Source organism: Canis lupus, chromosome 26, assembly GCF_048164855.1.
Source record: "Canis lupus baileyi chromosome 26, mCanLup2.hap1, whole genome shotgun sequence".
Taxonomy (NCBI): domain Eukaryota; kingdom Metazoa; phylum Chordata; class Mammalia; order Carnivora; family Canidae; genus Canis; species Canis lupus.
In genome coordinates, this window is record NC_132863.1 from 38,471,065 (window position 1) to 38,483,538 (window position 12,474).

At 53.5% G+C, this 12,474-nt stretch overlaps 1 protein-coding gene across 5 annotated transcripts in view; it reads left to right on the forward strand.

The window, feature by feature from the left end:
* Positions 1 to 11,963, forward strand: part of SLC9A8 (solute carrier family 9 member A8) — a 70,576-nt gene extending 58,613 nt beyond the window's left edge. For 4 of the 5 annotated variants that reach the window (XM_072801397.1, XM_072801398.1, XM_072801400.1 and 1 more), the window contains 4 exons: positions 884 to 995; positions 4,454 to 4,674; positions 6,307 to 6,453; positions 7,349 to 11,963. In XM_072801397.1, the coding sequence (XP_072657498.1) occupies positions 884 to 995; positions 4,454 to 4,674; positions 6,307 to 6,453; positions 7,349 to 7,456 (588 nt within the window). In that variant the 3' untranslated portion in view covers positions 7,457 to 11,963. The remainder of the gene's footprint in view (positions 1 to 883; positions 996 to 4,453; positions 4,675 to 6,306; positions 6,454 to 7,348) is intronic. The other variant, XR_012018676.1, reaches the window with a different exon arrangement.
* Positions 11,964 to 12,474: the final 511 nt, after the last annotated feature.

Genomic DNA, 12,474 nt, shown 5'->3' on the forward strand with positions numbered 1-12,474 from the left:
CACGGGCTTTGGAGACCGGACTGGGTTTGGGACATGGCTCCCCTACTTCCTGCCTAGGTCCTCTTAGACCAGTCCTTTACCCTCTGTCTCCATTTCCTTGCCCCTGAAACTTAGAGCCTGCCAAGTGTACATGTGTATATTGTGTACATGTTATTAGGTTAGTTATGGTGAGAACCAAGTTGAAAAAAGCAAATTAATAAGTAGTTCTAGGCATCCAATTAAATAAGATTTAAACCTTACCTAAAGCTATATTTTGTTAAGACTGTAGAGATGGGTAGGAACCCAAAGCTGTGGCAAGCAAATGTCCAGGCAGGGTGCATGTAACCTCCTTCTAGAACCTGCCTACACATTCCTTCTGCTTGAGGAGCAGCATTTACGAGCATTAGGTGTACGTCCTTCTCAGTCATTCCTCCTTTCCCTGAGGAGTGGGGCGCCCATAGGAGAGGCAGGAACGCCTTGTCTGTCCCTCCAGGGCTAGCCCATTGGAAACGATTAGCTCGGGCCTGTCCCATGGTGGAGCACCTTTGGAAAGAGTGGGATTGCCCTTAAATTAGTCTCTGGATACTTTAGCATGGCCTCTTGGCATTTGGTTTTGTTCTACTGTCATAACTAAAGCTGGCTTTAATACTTGTTAGTCCTCTCTTCCTGGCCATGGCAACATACTGTACAAAGTGTGATCCTTTCCAAGACTCATAGAAACCAGCGTCTAGAGCAACATGCCCCAGCTGGGTCTCTGCCTAGCATTATCATTCATGTCTTTCATGGCCAAGGGGAAGGCTGCATTTATTCTGGGTGTGTCACAAGGTCTGTGTTAGCTTCAACAAGCTTCATCCTGAAAGACCAGAGGTTTCTGTCTAAGACTTCATTTGTTGCTATTTCACAGGTACTTGTACTGTTTGGCAGAGCGGTAAACATTTTCCCTCTTTCCTACCTCCTGAATTTCTTCCGTGATCATAAAATCACACCGAAGATGATGTTCATCATGTGGTTTAGTGGTAAGTCCAATGTTGAATGAACAGTGGAAGGAAAATGCCTCTTATAAAGGCACACGCTGTATAGAGAGTGCATGTGGCTATCTGCTGGAGCCCTTTGAAAATGGGAGCGCCTCAAAAAAAAAAAAAAAAAGAAGAAAAGAAAAAGAAAATGGGAGCGCTTCAAGGTGCCAGGGTGGCTCAGTTAGTGAAGCGTCTACCTTCGGTTCGGGTCATAATCCCAGGGTCCTGGGATCAAGCCCTGTGTCAGGTTCCATGAGGAGCCTGCTACTCCCTCTGCCTGTCACTTCCCCCTGCTTGTGCTCTCTCCCTCTCTCTCTGTCAAATAAATAAAATTTTTAAACAAAAACGGCCACACCTCATAAGGCAAAAATCCTACAATCCCCTGGTTAACAGGGTCCGGACGAGCCCCTTCCAGACAGTACTACTCACAGGCTCCATGCTGTGAGATAAATGGGTAATGTGCATCTGTTCTACACATGAGGAAGCCCAGGCTTAAGGCAAAGGACTCACTTGGGTTTGTGTATCAACAGGAGGCAGAGCCAGAATTTACTGTCTATTCACGTTCCTCTTGACAGATGGGCAGCCTGGGGCAGGTTGCACAAGGAGCAGCTTTGACTTTCCTACAAGTAGTGTAGGGCTCAGAATAAAGAAAGTTCAAGTTGAAACTTTTTTTGCACGACAGGCTAGGTTTAGGTATTTTTTTCCTTTAGTCAGAGTTCTCAGCATTGATTGGAACACTGTAAGTTTCTGTGCAAATTCCTCTACTTTTTAAAGGATGGGAATGAGTTCATCTTTGGCTCCTAACACACTGGATCCTTAGGCATCTTTAAATTTATTTTTGAGCAATACATCCAGTTCTTTGTACCTTCTTATTTAAATATTATAATTAAAATATTCCATGTGGGTTGGGGTATAGCAACGTGCTTTATAAGTTGTTTTCTATCCAACAGCGTATCTGTAAATTTCTCACAGATTTGTCTCCCCTTTCAAAAGGCCTTGTTTAAAATATATACATATGTATGTGTGTGTGAGATATGTATGTATGTATAGCAAGAGAAACTTTTTGCTCAATCTTTTTTGCCAAGAAGAAAAAAAATGTAGTAGATCCAAGGTCTTAAAAATTTCAAAGAAAATGTCAGAAATGTATCAGATACTTTACATAGTAGCGTGAGCTGTTTGGAGAAGTGGGCATGGGAAGAGGCCTCTGTGGGGAATGGGGCGCTGTTCTAAACAGTGAGGACCATTGGTCCCTGGTGCTTCTCCCAGGCCATCCCGAGCCCTCTTGCCACAGGCTTTTGCCCTCTCTTTCCTGGATCCTCAGACTCTGTCTCTACTGAGACATCATCATTGAAACTCTTAAAGATTCTTTTCTTTCTCAGCAAAAAACCAGCAACTTCAACCCAAACCCCTTCTGCACACCCCCTCCAGCTGCTTCCTGTCTCCCAATGCTGCCAGACCTCCTGACATGGACTGTCCTCGCCTGCTTTCTCCACTTCCTCACCTCCTGTTCATGGACCTGAACTTGGCCTTGCCCGGGTCACGAAGCAACCTTTTGCAGCCAAAACCTGGCGGGCACAGGGCAGCCCTCATCTGGCCTGCCTCCTCGGCTTTGAGCTCCTTCTTCCTACTGACCTGCTTTCTGCCTGGAGATCTTCTTTCCTAGGCATCCAGGCCATGCTCCTGGTTGCCTTCCTTTTCCTGTGGGGTTTCCTTGGCTTGCCCCTCCTCCTTAACCAAACCCTCAACACTGGCTTCTTCAGGACTCAGCCCCAGGCCTGCTTCTGCTCTTGTGTTCTCACACGCCCACCCATCATGTGGCCTCCACTTCCATCAAGTTCCCACACTCCCAAAGCTGTTTGCTCTTTTTTTTTTTTAAAGATTTTATTTATTTATTTATTCATGAGAGACACAGAGAGAGAGAGAGCGGCAGAGACACAGGCAGAGGAAGAAGCAGGCTCCATGCAGGGAGCCCCACTTGGGACTTGATCCCGGGTCTCCAGGATCACGCCCTGGGCTGAAGGCGGCACTAAACCGCTGAGCCACCTGGGCTGCCCAAGCTGTTTGCTCTTAAATCTTGACTCCCGTGTTGAAATCCTCCTTTGATGCCATGGAAACACCACAATCTTGTTGTCTAGGACTGAATTTGCCTTCCTGCCCAACCTCTTCTTTGCCAGCGTTCCCCTTCCACGGAGAACAGAGAAGTGCGTGTTACAGCAGAGGCATGGCTAACTCCGTATTTGCTGCATGTACATCTGTCCTGTGCTGAGCATTTCCTCCTCAGGCCACCAACCTGGCAGGCCCTGTGTTTAGTCTCATGTGACAGGTTGAGAGATGGAGTTGAATCCATCGCTCCAGCCTGAGACACCTGGGCGGAAAGCAGGGCACTAGGTGGTGAACCCAGGAGCCGGATTCTAGACCCTGTGCCCCGTCCACCGTGTAGCACAGCCCTCCTAGGACATCCCGCCATCGTCTGTGCCCTTCCCCTCTCCTTGTCTCTCTTAATTCCATCCCCTGTCTTTGTCCCTATCTTGGGCCTGCACTGCTTGGTCAGAGCCCCCTCATTCTGTGATGCTCCAGCCTCCATGTTTGGGTCAGATCCTCCACTGAGTGCCTTGCCCCATTCTCCCCTTCTCTGGCACTCACCGTGTGACAAGTCCTTGTCTGGGGTCTCCCCTCCTGGAAGCTCCCCTCTGTGTGGCCCCAGGCAAGTTAGGAGGTTTCCTAGAAAATGCTCTCTCCGGCTCTGGCTCTGTGCAGCCTTCAGCTGAGCCAGCAGCCTTGCTGGGCACCACAGCAGGAAGTAAGGAAGAGGCAGTGGCGCAGCTCCCCCACAGCCTCTGGCCAGCAGCAGGGCAGCCCAGGGCCTGTCATGCCTCCAGGAGCTGTGTAAGAGTAGCATCTTCAGAAGTGAGGGGCCTTTGGATAAATTGTTTCCTTGGCTGTTGCCTGAAAGGCTGTGTGGTCCCAGGAGGACGCTTCATTCCCTCAGTCTCGGTTCCTCATCTATATCTGGTGGAGAATTGTAGGACCTGCTTTACCAGCCTCCTGTGAAGTTCCAGCGAGGTTGTACATGTGGAGCCCTTAGCACAGGGCCTGGCACCTATGCACAGGGATGGCTTGGTCCATGCTAGTATTTTTGTGAGCATTGAGCTGGGTAAATCTTCACACAAGCACGCACACCTAGTGCATCACGGCCTGGACAGGTCACCTCATTTGACCTGCTTGGCCACCCTGTGAAGGAGAAATGGGATGAGCTAAGGCCCCGCTTCTCTGTGGCCTGCTTTTCCTCACACCCCAGAGCCTCACAGGAGGAGCTCATCCTCTTTAGTCGGGTGTGTTAGAATGTTCGACTGGCGTGATGCAGGGCCATGGCCGTATCCCCAGAGCACCCGGTCAGTGATGCGGCTTCTCCTCTCTCCGCCCTATGCATGTCCTCATACCCCCTTCTCTTCCCCCAGGCCTGCGAGGGGCCATCCCCTACGCCCTGAGCCTGCACCTGGACCTGGAGCCCATGGAGAAGCGGCAGCTCATCGGCACCACCACCATCATCATCGTGCTCTTCACCATCCTGCTGCTGGGCGGCAGCACCATGCCCCTCATCCGCCTCATGGACATTGAGGACGCCAAGGCACGCCGCAGGAACAAGAAGGACGTCAACCTCAGCAAGACAGAGAAGATGGTCAGTGCCCCGTGGGCCCGGGAATGGGATGGGGGCTTGGTCTGCACCGCAGCTGGGAAATGGGGAAATGAGACACGATTTGACGATCTCAGCACCTACACACACATATACCAGTTGCCAGCCTCAGAAGGAGGTTGGAGTCCTGAGGCTCCTTGTGAGTTGTTTGCCAGCCTCTGGCCTCATGGTGGGAAAGGGACACAGCCTACTTTCTCAGTGGGGAGCACAGGTCTCTCTGCAGCCATGTCTCAGCCAAGGCCCTGCTGGAAAGAGGTCCACAGGGGAGAGGGGGTGTCACAGTGGGGGCTGGCTCAGCAGGACCTTCTCACAGAGGCTGTTCTCCCACCACCCCCATCCTCCAGCTTTCTTGTCTGTTCTTAACAAAAGCCCCAATATAGGTTCTCAGACTTTTTGCTGGGTATCTGAACCAGTGGTGGCTCTAGGGCTTTCCAGGGCTGGGTGGGACCAGAGAGAATTTGCATTTTTAGCAAGTTGCCAGGTGCCGCTGCCCTGCGACCCTGCAGCCACCCTTGTTGAAGCCCGGCTTTAGGGGAACCAGGATGTTTGCCCAGAGGAAGAGGAGCTGCTATGCTATTTAGGGAGTGCTTTGTGTGCCACAGGCTCTCCTCCTACTGTCCCAGGGTGCCCTGATCACCCACAGGAGGCAGGTGCTCTCTGCTCATCCCCATTTTGCAGATACGAGCACGGAGGCACAGAGAGGCCACACAGACTCCATAGTCTGTGCTCTTAACCATCACGCTCTCCATCAGCGCTCTCAAGGTGGAGGCCCCTGGACCAGCAGCATCACTGGGAGCTTGTTAGAAATGTGAATTCTTGAGCCCTTTCCCAGATCTGCCTAATGAGAACCCTGTGGGGCGGGGGGGGGGCTGCATTTTCTGAAACCACAAGCCTTCTGGGTGATTCTCCCTGCCTCCCCCCACCCCCCGCAGCTGCACCTCCCCCCAAACCCCCAGTGGTGGCCACTTGGCTGTGGCCTCAGGGCTTCTCCTGCATTCACACCCTGGTGGCCTTTGGTCCTCCTTTCAGAGGGTGGGGCTGTTCCTCCGCAGTGGGCTAGAGCTGTGCTGGCATGAATCCAGTGACCCTGAGACCTCCTACCCTCGCAGACCTGTCCTGCCAGAGGGTGGTCACTCTCATTCCTCTCTGCTTCCCACCAAGATTGCCCCCCCACACACCACCAGCCCCACCGATTGACTGGCAAACACCTGCCCAGAACAGAACCACAGCTAGTGCAGCTGCAGGCATAAGTGACAAAAGGAGCCTGCCCTATTCAGTTTGCTGGGAACAAAATCACCGAGAATGGCAATTCCCAGTCCTGCATGCACATTAGAATCACCTTTGGAAAGCTTACAGACCAAACCCCAGCCCACAAATAAATTCTGATTTATTCATGATTCTGATTTATTTCTGGGTATCCATTGTATTTTCACAAGCCTTTCCACCTCCCTCAGGGCTCCCAGGAGGCGCTCTGCTACCTACAGACGCCTTGCACTGATTCGAAAGCACAGTTAGGGCTGGGGGCACTGGTGGCCAGAAGCGGAGGGCTGCTGGGTAGGCTGGGTGGGGTAGGGGCTCCCAGGAAGAGGCCAGCTGACAACCTCCCTCCGGCCACAGGGCAACACCATCGAGTCAGAGCACTTGTCAGAGCTCACGGAGGAGGAATATGAAGCCCACTACATCAGGCGGCAGGACCTCAAAGGCTTCGTGTGGCTGGACGCCAAGTACCTGAACCCCTTCTTCACGCGGCGGCTGACTCAGGAGGTGGGACCCCAGCATGCACCACATGGCTCAGGGTCCCTAGCCTTCCACCCTCAGGCCCTGTGGGGCCGTCGGTGGGTGGGCAGAGGGACCTGTCGGGCCGCCTCCCCCGCACCCCCCTTCCCGGGCCGGCAGCTGGATATGCTGTGGGGCTCGGCATCTGCTCTTCGCTACCCCCTCACTGCCATTTGTAGTGTGAGTTTAATAATAGACTTGTTAACACAGTTTGGTTTTCCTGGATGATAGACTCGGAACATTGATCAGCTACTGAATCGGAGCTGAAAATTTCAAACATGCCGGGGCCTCAGGCAGTGAGGCCCAAGGCTCAGGGCTGTTGTTCCATCCCCCCCGGGGACTGCTGGCCTCTGGACTGTGAGTGACACAGTCTTGGGGGGCCCAACTTGGGTCTGCTGCACTTCATTTCTGAGCCCGTGTTCCTCCCTGGCAGTCATGGTCTCTGTCATTGTGGGACTGTTTCTCATTATTGCTTCATGTCATTTTCCCAACAACCTGTGTAGTAGCTACAGCTGTTCTCTTGCTGGACAGCTGGGAAGGCTGAGACCCAGAGAGGTGCAGTAACCGCCCTGAGGTCACACAGCCAAGACGCAGCAGAGGTGGCAGCAGAGCCCAGGGGTGTCTGATCCCGGAAGCCAGGTTTTTGAACATCACGCCAGCCTGCCTCCCACTCCCGTTTCTGAGTGACATCTCCTGTCCTCTCCACCCCCCAGAGAAGAATCCCAGCTTGAGTTAGTTGGTTAACACTTTGAAGTTGCCTGCGGCCCTGTGCCCTTCCTCCCATCTCTCTCCCACACCCCCACAAGGTACAGGCAGCTCCCCCTCCTAACTTTGACCTGACCCAGACCCACTGACCAGGGCTTACTTGTGTCTCCTGCCCCAGGACCTCCACCATGGGCGCATCCAGATGAAAACCCTAACCAACAAGTGGTATGAGGAGGTGCGCCAGGGCCCCTCGGGCTCCGAAGATGACGAGCAGGAGCTGCTGTGATGGAGCAGGGCGCCCGCCCAGCGGCCTCTTGGCTCTCAGGACAGACGCTCAGCAGGGGCCCCGGAGATGCTGCATTTGGCCGCAGCCTCAGGGAAGATGGAAGCAGGGTGAAGCAAAGGCCATGGTCTTCTGAAACCAGATGTCCCTGGGCCTTGGAGCCAGCTGTCTGCTTCTGAAGTAGGTCATGTCCCCGGGCCTCCCCGAGCCAGACCTCTGCTCTGTTGCTTCCCAGCCCGCAGATCCAGAGGGACCCACCGTCCAGGTAAACCTTCCCTTCTGCTTCTGTGGCCAGGGTGCAGAGTCCTCTGACGAGCTGAGGTGCCTGAGAAGAAAAGCTGTGACCAGCTGTGGAGCCTGCCAGGACTGGGGGTTCTGGGGGAGCCCTGGCTTGCAGCTTCTGCTGTTCTCAGCTACAGCCTTCACAGGAGTCCCTGCTGTGGCCCAAATGGGTGTCTGTTCAGCAGTGCAGGGAGCCAGCCACCCTTTCCCTTTGGTCATCAAGGTGCCTCTGGTCTCAGCAGCAGCAGTTCTGACCTAAGTGGTGGGCTCAGAAATCCGGAAAACCTCACACTTCCCTTTGAGTTGTTGCTTGCACTCCCTGAAAAGGAAAAACCAGTGACCTTTTTCTTTACCTCGGACTGGCACCTTGCAGGCTGTCTCCCTGGGTGGCAGGCAGCTGCTGCCCTCCTCTGGGAATAGTGTGAATGTTTACACTGGTGCGGAGCCGGACACAGGGGTCCTTCTCAGGAACCCCATTAGAAGCTGCATCGGGTTTCTGGGGGTGAGCCAGCCCAGTCCGTGGGGTCAAAGCGCCCTCTGGAGGGAGAAGCTAGAGTTACAGAGCTTATGCAGCTGGCATCGGTGGTCTTGGAGTTCAGTTTAAATTCCTGCACTTTTACATAGTGAGAGCCTGGCAGTCACCTCCCTCCCTCACCCAGTGGATCTCATTGGTCCAGAGGCCCCAGTTCCTGGGCTCTGTGGGGTCTGCCCACTGTTTGCCTGCTGCCACCTTCACTGCTAATCAGCATTTCCTTCTTCCCTGTTCAGTTCTTTACCGTCTTGGGTCCCAGCTCACCAAAGCCCTGAGTAGGGGCCAGAGCAGCAGTGCCCTGTGCTCCTCCCCTGCCACTCCCACCCAGAACTCGCTCACAGAGGCTTGCACATGTCTCTCTCTCCCACACGCACACCCCCTGCCCTGTCCCTGTGGTCCCGGCCCTTGGCTATCCAGGGTGAGGAGCTGCTAGTCACATCCAGATGGAGTGGAGTTCCTCACTTTCACATCTGCTCCTCATCTTCCCTTATCAAACCTCATACCCACTAGCCTTTGCCCATCTATGGGCCAGTGGCATCTCCCCTAGGTGCCTCAGGGTCCCTGCCTTGGGACTCGGCACCCTCTTGGGTGGTTTCGTTGTGTCCTGGTTCTGTGTGAGGAACACTGGGCCAGCATGGACCCTGGGCTGGCAGCAGGTCTGTTTCCTTCCCTTCTGCCTCAGGCAGCATGGCCCTGGGTGTCAGGAAGAACTGACTGCAGAGCCCTCCGAGACCCTGGTGCCCAGCCCACCTGACCAGGCCCCTTTCCTGGAAGTATGAGGCCAATCAGACAGGAAGCACTTGGTTTCCTTCTTATGCATGAAAAGTAAATCTGTACTTGCTAGGGTTAACATATGTTCATTTCTCTTTTTGGAACCTCCCCCTTTAGCTCCGTAATTTAAGCCAAACAGGAGTATTTTACTTCACCTAATACTTTCTGGGAGGAGCAATACCATGTATAATTCTTGTCTCCATCATTTCCTACTTTTAGAGGTCAAAGAAGGAGAAGACGGTTGTCCACACCTAGGAGGAAGAGGGCAGGGATCCGAGACTAGAGTGTTCTCCAATCCATAAATAATTTACTTTCTCCTTTGAAGTTCGTGGTCTGATCTCAGAAGTGGAACTTGCATTGCAAACTCAATAGCTTCCCAGAAAATGTGGGGGGGGGGGGGGGGGGGCTGTGAATTCACAGATAAAGCAGTGGAAACACCTTCTCAATTCAGACTGCCCCCTGTCACCAGGTCTCGCCTCCCACTTTTAGTGGAGACTTGAAAATGATAGTGTAGTAGAGAAGAGTCCTCAAAGTGGAAGGTCCCCTAGGCCTGGGTTAGTGGGCCGGGGGGCACCTTTCCTGGCAGGTCCTGGCACCTCTTGGGTCTCCTGAGAGGCTCTTCTGCCCCCTGCTGGCTACGTGAGGCTTTGGCAGGCTGGAGCCCATTCTTATGGGGACAAGGGCAACCCGTGTTCCTCACGTCTGTCTCTTGGCCTTTGCCATTGCCACCTGCAGAGCCTATGGAGATACATTTTCCTGGTGGATTTTTTCAAGTGTCTTTGCTTGAAAATCAGAAGTTTGCTGCTGCTGCTGCTGCTGCCTTTAGCATACTTAATAATTCTACTTTTGGGGGCAATAAATGCCTAATAGATAAAAAAATATTTAGCATAACTACAATTTCCCACAGATTTATTTCCTTCTAGGTCTAGCCCATGGGAAGGAGGGGTATAGCACACAGACAGGGTCATACTTCAGAGCGAGGGTGAACGCTGTGAAGTCTGTGAGTGCCTCTGAGGCAGCTGGCAGCTTAGTGAACTTAGAAGACGTGCTTGTCTTGGGGAACCATGTGGCAACAAGGCCCACACCCAAGGCTCCCCCCTGCAGCCCTGTCATTGTAGGATCCCTGGGAAAACCATACCCTGAGGCTTGTGGTGTGGGGAGTTACAGGGCAAGGAGGGGGCTTATCTTAGGTCCCCAGAGATCAAGTTTTAGGCTGGGCTGAGCCAGGGCCAGGCACGAGGAAGGTGGCTCCGCTCCATAGTCTGGTGCTCAGATAGCCCAACAGCAGAACCAAAAACCTCCTGCTCCCTGGCCAGCTACCTCTCTTCACAGTAGAAGTGCTGGCCAGGCCCTGGGTAAGGCCCAGGGGCAGGGCCTGGCCCAGAATGTTGGCTCCCCCAGAATACCCCAAGTTAGCCTACAGAGGTCCTGGTTGGCCTGCAGATTCCTCTGTGTGCCATGAAATATGGAAAGATTGATGAGCAGGGGACCCTCCTATCCTTGAAACCTACATCAGAGGTGGCATCAGCAAGACTTGCTCTGTGAGGTCTCAGCTTCACATCCCAGGGGCTTGTGCATTTGGCCGAGTCCTCAGCAGGGTGGCCACATCCAGGATCCCATTTCTGCTTTGGTGGGGAGAGTGGGGGTAAGGCAGGGTGGTGGCTGGCTTCTCGTCAGCTAAGTCATGGATGTCAATGGTGCAAGCCTCCGAACTGGTCCCTGATTCAAGCACAAGGAAGAATCAGCAGCAATGATCTGCCATTAATTAGGACTTTAAAAGCAAGAGAGAGAAAGAGAAAAGCCACCGTGATCCTCCCCCCTTCCCTCCAGAATGCAGACCCTGTGTTTCTCTTGCTGGTTGACGTGTGTAGGAAACCAACTCTGAACCGTTCTCGTTCTCGATATGGCAGCCAACACCATTAAGAAGCTGTTCTCCTAGGAACTCAGTCTCTAAAGCCCCAGGCAATTTGTTTTAAATGAAAATACTCCCAGTGAAAGGGAAGACTTACACAGAGTAAGTAGCCACACTCCCTCCTGCTTAGGTTCCTGCCGTCTCTCACGCAAGTAGTTAGATATTGAGGAACTTCTGTGGCCATTGGCCATGTGACAAATGAAGAAGACTTGACAAGTTTCCCCTGGGCCACCCCATCCCACTGGCCAACTTGGTCCAGAGGGAAACAAACACCTGGCCTTTCTCCCGGTGAGCTGGTCGTGCCAGGCTGCGGTGTGAGCTCGCCCGACTTCAGGGTGAGTGCGGCTGCCGGAGCCGGGCCACCTGACCGGACAGGGAACATGCAGACGGGCACTCAAGAGAAAGGTCCCCTGTCACCCTGGTGGGCCTGTGCTCCCAGGAGCCTGTCAGCCCTGTGGAAGAGCCATGTCCTCATGTTCCTAGTCCCTTCTAGAAGCCCCAGCCCTGTTCTAAGGAACCAGTAGAGACCTGGGGAAGGCTCCTCGCTCGCTGCCAGGTTTCGGGGTTCATGGCTTCCCCAAGGCTTTCACATCATCTCCACAACAGCCCCTGCCAAGCTTGATCTGTTCTCAAGGTTAATCAGAACTTTGAATTCTTCTGACTCATTTTCTTTATAAAAATGAAGGATTTTTTTTTAAGTACCGTTTTTTTTGTTGTTGTTGTTGTTTGTTTTGTTTTAAGGACCTTTCAGAAGGTCAGGCTTATTCTTTGTCCTCCCATGTGTAAGTTGTGAGAGGTATTTGTTAGGTCCTGGTTCCTGAGAAATGATTTGCTGCTCTTCCTGATGGGGCTTCAGACTGGGGAGGGGAAGGTGGGCCGCCGGGAGGGGGGGGAGCACAGGAGCTGCTGTGCTGGAGCCCCTGCTTCATCTCACTGGACTGTAAAGAATTCAGAAACAGAAAACAGTAATGTCACTGGATATTTATTTAGAAATAAAAATGAATGCTGCTGGATCCGAGCAGTTCCTGTGTTTGTGTTCAGGTGGCACTGCAAATACACGGGTCCCACTCTCCTGGACTCTGCTCTGTGTCAGCACCTACCAGACTCCGGGGACCAGCGGCAGACGTGTTGCCCAGGCCACGCGGTGGGCTTCGGACCAGACAGGCCCCGGGCGTCATACCTGCCCTGCCCCCGCCCCTGCCCCTTAGTGAGGAGGATGTGAGGCCAAGCAGAAGGGTCTAGCATGGGCCCAGCTTCCAGCCAGCCCACAGCTGCTAGAGTCTGTCTTCCCCACAGCTCCCTGGGCTGCTGGTCTCCTGCTGCTGGGACTGCAGACGAGCCCTCATGCGCCTCTGCCAGGCTGTGGAAGCAGGAACTTGCCAGTCCGTCCTCCAGGTTCTGAATCCACACAGCCGCAGGTGTCTCTGGTGGAAGGTGGTGGCACGCTCTGCCGGAAGGACGCCTGGAGTCTGTTTGCCCCCTCATACTTCCACATGGCACCCAAAGCTGCTTACGGAAACAGGC